This window comes from Hylobates moloch, unplaced genomic scaffold (genome assembly GCF_009828535.3).
Source record: "Hylobates moloch isolate HMO894 unplaced genomic scaffold, HMol_V3 SCAFFOLD_657, whole genome shotgun sequence".
NCBI lineage: Eukaryota > Metazoa > Chordata > Mammalia > Primates > Hylobatidae > Hylobates > Hylobates moloch.
The window spans coordinates 1-9,935 of NW_026652932.1; the positions used below are offsets into that span (position 1 = coordinate 1).

At 50.5% G+C, this 9,935-nt stretch overlaps 1 protein-coding gene across 1 annotated transcript; it reads right to left on the reverse strand.

Annotated features, from left to right (window-relative positions):
* Positions 1 to 3,729: 3,729 nt before the first annotated feature.
* On the reverse strand, positions 3,730 to 5,552 carry LOC116464431 (putative POM121-like protein 1). The gene has a single exon (XM_058435066.1). It carries the CDS (start codon positions 4,543 to 4,545, stop codon positions 3,730 to 3,732), a length of 816 nt encoding a protein of 271 aa, XP_058291049.1. The 5' UTR covers positions 4,546 to 5,552.
* Between the last annotated feature and the right edge of the window lie 4,383 nt (positions 5,553 to 9,935).

Here is a 9,935-nt window from a genome sequence, read left to right on the forward strand (position 1 = left end):
GGCGGATGCCCCATCAGCTGTTAGGCTGAGGACAGAGAGAGGAGCAGGTCCACAGCCAAGGAATCTGGACACCCAGAGGCTCCGGGAAGAAGGGGCAACAGCTGGGACAGTGAGCCCTGGACAGAGGACACTGACTATGGATTTTTTATGTGGTTCTCCTCAGGGACCCTCACAGACAAACCAAAACCCCAGTCCCTGTGTGTCTTCAGGGCACAGGCCCTTCCAGGTCCTCTTTTTGTCACTGCTCTAGGTCCCGGGCCTCCTCCTCCTGTGACTCACAATGGACAGCCTCCTCCTCAGGCTGCACCCTCCTTACCACATCTGACCCCACACCCATCTCCTCATTCCCCCATAAACCATCCCCTGCTCACTTCCATTAGCACTTTTGCATCATTCTGGGATCACAGCCTCCCCAAGGATGTCTCTGCAGGATATGCATGTTGCAGAGAGCTCAGCCCCTTGACAGGACCGCTGTGCCTGGGCCACCCAAGGCTGAGCATCTCTCTTGCTTCTCTTCTACACCAGCTCTAGGCCAAGCCGTATCTGGACCTTTCAGAATGCCGAGCCCATGTTTTCTTAAGCATCAGACTTCCTCTCTCACATCCCTGGGTCACACATGCTGGGTTCTCCTTTCTTGTCATCTTTCCCACAGTTTCACAGCTCAGGAAATGGTCAGCTCACCTGCACCAAAAGGAGGGGACACCTTTGGGACCAGGCCGAAGGCTCCTGGACTTCTGGGTCACACAGGCTGGATTCTTTCTTGTCATCCTCACCTCATCCACACCCACCATGTGTGCAGCCCCTTTTGCTTCTAGAAACAAGTTGATTCTGTTTGCACTGGGAGACCAGTAAGAAAAGGAGTTATTGTCACTGAACCCTTGCTCTGCTTTCAGTAACACAAGTGACAGCAGAAGCCTTGGCATGAACTGCTGTTGGTCACAGGCAGGGATAAAGGAGAGATGGGGCAGAGAGGATGAGTGGGGCAGATCTTTCTCTCATTTCCCCATGGAACAGGAACCTTTGGTAACATGGAGTCAGGATGCAGCTGTGTGACAGTGATAACCCGCCAGTCCTCAGGCTGGAGTGCAGAAGTTGTCCAGGAGGCTGTGGGAATAAACCCAGAGCAGTAGAATCAGGCTTGGACCTCTGAGGGACAATCACTGATGTCCTAAGTCACAAAATTAAGGGCTATTTCTGGGAGGGAATGCCCAGTGTTTCTGCTGCTCCCCATGCAGGAAAAGGTGACATTGAGATGGGGGCCTTCTCAAGACTTTCCTGGGAAGGAGTCACTTGAAGAAACAGTATCTGTACCCAGATGTTCCACAGACTCACCACTAGAACCTGACTCAGTGAGAACCTCCAATGGTCTAAGAGAGAAGAGAACACAGACCCTGGGGGATCAGCAAACCCATGCTCAGCAGTCCCCATGGTCCTGAGTGGGATGAGCTGCAGGAGTCACATCCATGGGACCTACTTCCCGCGTGGCCAAGGAGCAGCCTCAGCCTTGTCTCAGCCATGGTGGAGCCTCCCCTTGACTCTCTCATGTCCTACATAGAGGTTTACTGGCCTCGGGCCCACAGTTACCCTCAGACCTAACCCCATCTCCTGACATTTCCACTGAAATGCAGGTACCCAGGACTGAGCCAGGTCAGCACTATATCTGGAATTCCCTGACCTGCGTCCTCAGGCATCATTTCACATTTGAGTGCCTTGTTCCTGGGACACAGTGAGCCTCAGACAGCCCTGAGAACAGACTACTGGGGATGGAAGGGGAGGTCTCTCTACTTGTACGCTGGAAGAGCAGAGTCCATGCTGCAGGGGACTGTTCACCTGCTAGGATGTCCCCAGGCTCTGACATGAGGTGAGCAGGGTTCCCTCCAGTCCTCACAGGGGTGCGTAATGAAGACACCCACCCACCTCTGCAGCTCTGTGCCTTCAGAGGGGCCTGAGCCAGGAGGACAGAGCTGGGCTTGCAAGCCCTGGGCTGATGTCCACGCTGCGGAATGGCCTGCCTGGCTAGGAGTGACCAGTCGCACAGACTCTAGTGCAGGGAACCGCTTACAGGTCTGCCTTCCTAACTTACCTTCCTATCACAAGGGCCATGGGCTCTACTCTGGGGAAAGAAGCTGAGGCCACCGCCCCAAAGGAAGGCCATGGGGAGAGGTGCTGGCCTAATCGTGAGAGGCCCAGGGGTGCTGAGGCAGGAAGATCACCTGAGCCTTGGGAGGTAAGAGACTGCAGTGAGTCATGATGGTGCCACTGCACTCCAGTCTGGGCAACACAGTGAGACCCTGTCTCAAAAAAACCAGCAAAACAAAACAAAACAAAACTTACGTATTTTCAGATAGCTAGAAGGAGAAGATTGAGTGTTCATAATGCAAAGAAATGAGAAATGTTGGAGATGACAGGTACGCTAATTACCCTCATCTGATCACTATACATTACACGTATAGGAACATCACTATGTATCCCAGGAATATACACAATTATTATGTGTCAACTAAAATATAAAACTAGCCGGGTGTAGTGACTCACATCTGTAATCTCAGCACTTTGGGAGGCCAAGGCAGGAGGATCACTTGAGCCCAGGAGTTCTAGACCAGTCTGGGCAACATAGCAAGACCTCGTCTCTACGAGAAAATACAAAACTAACCAGGCCCGATGGTGTGCGTCTGCAGTCCCAGCCACTCAAGAGGCTGAGGTGAGGGGATTGCTGGAGCCCAGGAGGTCGAGGCTGCAGCGAACTGTGATCATGCCACTGCACTCCAGCCTGGGCAATGGAGGGAGACCCTGTCTCAAAAATAAAATAGAAGTGAATTTTTTAAAAAGAAAGAAAGATGCCAGGCACAGGTGGCCACAAGTTGTGTGGTTCAGTTTATCTGAAGAGTTGAGAATAGACAAACCCATGGAGACAGAAAAGACAAGCCCATGGAGTAGCCTGGCGAGTGCCTGGAGGTGGAGGACGGGAGGAATGGGAGGGGCTGCCACCGCCCACGGAGTTTCTTTGGGGTCTGGAAATACTCTGGGGCTAGATATTGGTGATATTTGCTCAACCTTGAGTATAGACTGAAAAACCATTCAATTGTGCCCTTGAAATGGAAAAATTGCATGGTGTAATGCAAAAGGTAATAAATGAGTAGTATAACGAATTATATCTCAATAAAGCTGTTATATTTTTCAAAAAAGCAAAAGGCTCAAAGTTATAGCAGAGAGGGCAGGGGAGAGGCGAGGGGTGCTAGGATCACAGAGATCGCCACTCATGTCCAGACTCCAGCAGGGCAGGCCGAGCGTCGGGTTGGCCTCCCGTAGAGCTGTAGGAGCTCGAGATGGCGTCTCGTTTGGGGCACGAGCTCATCCAGGAGGTCTGGGATCTCTGGTTAGATCTGCCTTCTGACCTCTGGGCACCTGCTGCAGCTGTGCCTGAGGCCCAGAAATGTGAAGGGCCTCCATCCACTCCATTCAGTAGTGACCCCGACGTGGGGTTCAATGTGGAGGCGGGAGGGGCCGCTGCAGCAGCTGCAGGAGCAGAAGTGCCAGGCCTTGTTCTTCTCATGCCCACATCCATGCTTGCAGCTGGGAAGGGGGCAGGAATCAGCGAGGTGACCTGGGCTGAGTCCCGGGAGTGGGAAGAGGTGGCAGGAAGGGGATCTTAGGAGGAGAACAGGGAGCCTGGTGGTCTGCGATTCTTCCCAGGTACAGGAGCTGTAGAGGGGACCTCTGCAGCAGATGCTAGGGGCCCACTGGGCCCAGGCAGTCTTGGGACTTCTGTCTCTCCTGCTGTGCATCCATACTGGGTGCTTTAGAGACAGCAGGCAGACCAGAAGCCCCTGTTGCAAGTGAGGACAAAGCGTGGGAAGGCCGTGAGGGTCTGCAGTCCCAGATGGCCTTGGGCTCGCCCCGCAGTACACTGTTGATGCACTCGAACGCAGCCTCCTTCTCCCGGTCCAGGTCTTCAGCAGTGACCCGGAACCCCAGCTCTAAGGGAGGTGGCAGCATCAGGGGCTCCCCTCGCCTCCGTGGCAGTAGGGTGAACTTGCGTCTACGGGGTCTAGAGGTCTGGGAGCTGGAGGAGTCACTCCTGAGGGCGAGCGTCTGCCCTGGTGCAATATCTGCCGTCTTTTCACACTGTGTATGACCTGAGGAGACAGCCTGAGGCCTGTCCTCACTCGCTGTCTTTGAGGACCTGACGGTCAGCTGGCAGCGGGATGAGGCTGACCCCATCCTCTGCTTTAGCCACGGGAAGCCTCCCGTGGAGCTGTAGGAGCTCGAGATGGCATTTCGTTTGGTGCACGAGCTCGTCCAGGAGGTCTGGGATCTCTGGTTGGATCTGACTTCTGACCTCTGGGCATGGAGGTCTCTCTGCAGAGGCCCAGGCCTGGGCACAAAGGGAGAGTGGCCTTCATTGTCCCGCAGGGGCCTAAATGCAGAGCGTGCATCCCCGGTGACCTCGGGGACCCTTCTCTGACCATCAGGATTCTCTTGGACTCTAGGGTCCTTGTCCTGCTCAGGCATCCCTGCCCCACTCTCCTTCAGGGCCCTCGACATGATCTTCCCTGGTCACCAGTCTGGGGACAGCCGGGTGTTGTGGGCCCCAAAGGGGTGACTTCCTGCTCCTGGGCCCCACAGAGAGTCCTTGTGCTCAGTGCAGTGGCTGAGCTGGAGGATGCCCTGGAACTCGGAGCACACAGCACTGGCTTGCTGTGGTACCTGTGCAATCAAACTGAAGGCAGGATCACCAGGAAGGAACACAGGGCTTGCAGGATCACAGAAAACCTTCTTAGAGTTGTCTTGACACCACTGATGCCAAGTGTCCGGGTGCTTGTAGGATGGCCTGTTACTCAGTCCAGGGGCAGGAGCAACGGGGAAATCCCACAGGTAAAGTGAACTGGGGTATGGGCTGAACGGGCTCCAGGCAACTGAGCCCTACTGGCAGGTCCTCGGCCTGGTCCTGGACAGGAATGAGGGGCACAGAGTGCCCAAGTAACGACTCCTGGGAGCAGTGGGGAACCGTCGGATGCTTGAACTCTCGAGATCTGGGCTCTGAGCGTCCTCGTCGAGCTGCCAACTCGGCCAAAGACTAAGCCAGCCGTTTCTTCGGTTGCCGGGCATGCGCCTTTTAAACCTGAGGGAGTGGCTGCGCGTGCAAAGAACCCGCGCGAGTGACAGAGCGCCGTTAACGGATTAATAAGCGCGGCAACGTACTCGCGCAAGCCACTTGCTGGCAATGGCGGGAGGCGGACTTGGGGGGCATGCAAAAGGTACTGGAAGGAGAGACGCGGGCACAAAGGTCGCGGGAAGAACAGGTGCCCACAATGGCTGCAGATCTGCCCGTGGATCACTGAAGATTCCTGCTCTCCTGCTGAGGTGGAGATTGCAGTGAGCTGAGATCACACCATTGCACTCCAGCCTGGGCAACAAGAGCAAAACTCCGTCTCAAAATGAAAAAAAAAGCAAAAGGAAAAGAAAAAAAAGAGGCCGGGCATGGTGGCTTATGCCTGTAATCCTAGCACTTTGGGAGATCAGGGTGGACGGATCAGGAGATGAGGAGTTAGAGAGCAGCCGGGCCAACATAGTGAAACCCTGTCTCTAGTAAAAATACAAATTTAGTCAGACATGGTGGCACGCGCCTGTAGTACCAGCTACTCGGGCGGCTGAGACAGGAGAATCACTTGAACCCGGGGGCGGGGCAGGGATTGTGATGCGCCGAGATCCCGCCACTGCCCTCCAGCCTGGGCAACACAGCCAGACTCTGTCTTTTTTTATTTCCTTTTTTGAAACAGAGTCTCCCTCTGTCGCCCAGGCTGGATTCCAGTGGCCTGATCTCGGCTCACCGCAAGTTCCGCCTACCGGGTTCACGCCATTCTCCTGCCTCAGCCTCGGGAGTAGCTGGGACTACAGGCTCCCATCACCACACCAGGCTGATTTTTTGTATTTTTAGTAGAGACGGGGTTTCACCGTGTTAGCCAGGATGGTCTAGATCTCCTGACCTCGTGATCAGCCCGCCTCGGCCTACCAAAGTGCTGGGATTAAAGGCGTGAGCCACCGCGCCCGGCCGAGACTCTGTCTTAAAAAAAAAGGCCGGGCGCGGTGGCACTTTGGGAGGCGGAGGCGGGCGGATCACGAGGTCAGGAGTTGGAGACCAGCCTGGCCAACATAGCGAAACCCCGTCTCTACTAAAACCACAAAAAATTAGCCAGGCGTGGTGGCGGGCGGCTATACTCCCAGCTACTCCAGAAGCTGAGGCAGGAGAATGGCGTGACTCTGGAGACGGAGCTTGCAGTGACCCCAGATCTCGCCACTGCACTCCAGCCTGGGTGACAGTGCGAACCTCCGTCTAAATAAATAAATAAATAAATAAATAAATAAATGAGAGAGAGAGACAGAGAGAAAAAGGTTTATTAATTGAATACACTCTTATGCCTGTGTTCTTCAATGTCCTTAGGAAACACCCACACTGGAGAGCTGGGACTGTGGCCCTGATTGTGGACATGAAATATATGGTTTCTTGCAAAAAATAGACACTGAATAATTACGATTTAGTTGAGCTAGAAATCCATTTGGTTTCTTCCATATTTTTCCAAAATTTTCATCCTTTTTTTTTTGAGATGGAGTTTCGCTCTTGTCCCCCAGGCTGGAGTGCAATGGCGCGATCTCAGCATCTGCTGGCAATGGCGGGAGGCTGGGGGACGCTCGCGGGATAGGTACTGGAAGGAGAGGCGCGAGTACAAAGGAATGGGAAGACCTGGCGCGCACAATAGTTGCAGATCCGCCAGTGGATCGCTGAAGATTCCTGCTCTCCTGCTGAGGCATGGATTGCAGTGAGCCGTGATAGCACCATTGCACTCCAACCTGGGCAACAAGAGCAAAACTTCGTTACACACACACACAAGAAAGAAAGAAAGAAAAGAAAGAAAGAAAGAGACAGAGAGAGAGAAAGAAAGAAAGAAAGAAAGAAAGAAAGAAAGAAAGAAAGAAAGAAAGAAAGAAGAAAGAAAGAAAGAAAGAAAGAAAGAAAGAAAGAAAGAAAGAAAGAAGAGAAAGAAATAGTGGCCAGGCGTGGGGGCTCATGCATCCAAGCACTTTGGGAGGTTGGGGCGGACGGATCAGGAGATCAGGAGTTGGAGACCAGCCTGGCCAACATAGTAAACCCGTCTCTAGTAAAAATACAAATTTAGTCAGACATGGTGGCCCGCGCCTGTAGTACCGGCTACTCAGGCGGCTGAGACAGGAGAATCACTTGAACCCGGGGGCGGGGCGGGGCAGGGATTGTGATGCGCCGAGATCGTGCCACTGCACTCCAGCCTGGGCAACAGAGCCAGATTCTGTGTTTTGTTTTGTTTTGTTTTGTTTTGTTTTATTTTGAGACAGAATCTCCCTCTGTCGCCCAGGCTGGATTCCAGTGGCCTGATCTCCGCTCACCGCAAGCTCCGCCTACCGGGTTCACGCCATTCTTTTGCCTCAGCCTCCGGAGTAGCTGGGACTACAGGCGCCCGCCACCACACCAGGCTAATTTTTTGTATTTTTACTAGAGACGGGGTTTCACCGTGTTTCACCGTTGGGAGCCTCGGCCTCCCAAAGTGCTGGGATTAAAGGCGTGAGCCACCTCGCCCTGCTGAGACTCTGAAAAAAAAAAAAAAAAAAAAAAGCCGGGCACGGTGGCACTTTGGGACCCTGGAGTTTGCTGTCTCACTGGACAAAAGGAGAGCCATGCTGAGCTCTTCTATTTCGTACTTATTTACCCCTGGCTTAAGCCCCGCTGTGTGGGGACTGAGTAGTGAGTCCCCTTGCATCTGGTTTTGAAAGTCTTATGAGGTCCCTCATCCAGAACTCTGGCTGCAGCAATCCCAGTGGAGGTCCTGAGTCTGCAGACTTGAAGAATAACAGAAACAAAAATTAGGGAAGTGAGTAGGCTTTATTGATTGGGAATCTTATATTGTGTATTTAGTGCTAACTGACATGCTTTCTTCAGGGTAGCTGTGTTAGAGAAGCTCTGTCACTGAGGTTCATCTCATAGAACTGACATCAGTAAGGGGAGGCCAGCCCCAACGCTGCCCCTTCCAGACTTTGAACCCTGTGAGGAGTTGGTAGATAAACTACAGGGCACCCAAGTAAGTTTGGATTTCAATTTAACTATATCGTGTGGGAAATACACATACGAATTCTTTGTCATTGTTTTACTGAATTCAAATTTAACTGACCTCCAGTGTTTTTATTTGATAAATTGCAGAATCCTACCTCCAGGCCACAAGCACTCCCTCTCTAACAAGGGCCTGCTGCATGAAAAGCCATCATAAAGCTGTTGTCAGGATTCAGTGAGGTCACACTCTCAGGAATTAAAAAGCTGTTGTCAATAGTAAGGATGCAGTTGTACTAAATCTTGATACAACCGATTATCAAAACCTCTAGGATACAGCAAAGGAAGTGCTAAGAGAAAAGTTTCGCATCAAACACTTACATCAAAAATCCAGAAAGAGCACAAACAGACACTCCAAAGTCACACCTCATGGAGCTGGAGGATCAAGAACAATGCAAACCCAAACTCAGAAGAAGGAAAGAAATAACAAAGATTAGACCAGAACTAAATAAAATTGAAACAAAAAACAATACAAAAGATAATATGCACATAAACTGAAAGACCTAGAGAAGATGGATAAATATCTGAATATATACAACCTCCTAGATTAAACCAGGAAGATATAGAAACTCTGAACAGACTAATAACAAGTAGTGAGATTGAAATAATAACTTTAAAACGTCAACCCCCCAAAAAAGTCCAGGACCAGACAGATTCACATTTGAATTCTATCAGACATTGAAAGAAGATTTGGTACCAAGTCTATGACAGTAATTGTGATGGTTAATATTGAGTGTCAACTTTATAGGATTGAAGGATACAAAGTATGGATCTTGGGTGTGTCTGTGGGGGTTTTGCCAAAGAGATTAACCTTTGAGTCAGTGGGATGGGAAAGGCAGACCCGCCCTTAATCTTGGTGTGCACAAGCTAATCAGCTGCCAGCATGGCTAGAATATAAGCAGACAGGAAAATGTGAGAGACTGGCTTAGTCTCCCAGCCTACATCATTCTCCTGTGCTGGATGCTTCCTGCCTTTGAACATCGGACTCCAAGCTCTTCAGTTTTGGAACATGGACTGGCTTTCCTTTCTCCTCAGCCTGCAGATGGCCTATTGTGTGACTTGTGATCGTGTGAGCTAATACTTCATAAACTCATATATATATATTATATTATACACATATATATTCCATTAGCTCTCTCCCTCTGGAGAATTCTGACTAATACACTAATCCACAGGATGGAGAATTGGAAACTGTTATTCTAAGTGCAGTAACTCAGGAATTGAAAATAAAACATGGTATATTCTCCCTAATAAGTGGGAGATAAGCTATGAGAACACAAAGGCATAACAATGATACAATGGCCTTTGGGGACTGGGAGGAAATGGTAGAAGCGGGGTGAGGGATAAAAGACTACTCACTGGGTACACTGTACGCTGCTTGGGTGATGAGTGCATCAATACCTTAAAAATCACAACTAAAGAACTTATTTATGTAACCAAACACCACCGATTCCTTAGAAACCGATTAAAATAAAAAAATTAATAATTAAAGAGAAAAAACCACTAAAGTCCTTAAAAACCCAAATAAATAAATAAGTAAATAAATGAGAACCTCTTCCAGTATAGAGAGAACCAGAGGCAAGAGATGAAGAAGCAAGAATCCCGACAAGACATCACAGACTCTCCTGTCACCTTAGATGAACATAACTCCAAGAGTTTGATTTCGATGGATGATAAATTCAAACTTTAAAATAAATAAACAAAATCAGGAATAATCAACCTAATGGCCCTCAAAGGTAGTAATGAGCCCTCTAGGGGATGGGTGCAATTTAGTGAGAACAGGAAGAATCTCAAAAGAAGT

Bases quoted from the DNA above. Each gene is read 5' to 3' on its own strand.
- LOC116464431 (XM_058435066.1), bottom strand. From the start codon at position 4,545: ATGTCGAGGGCCCTGAAGGAGAGTGGGGCAGGGATGCCTGAGCAGGAC.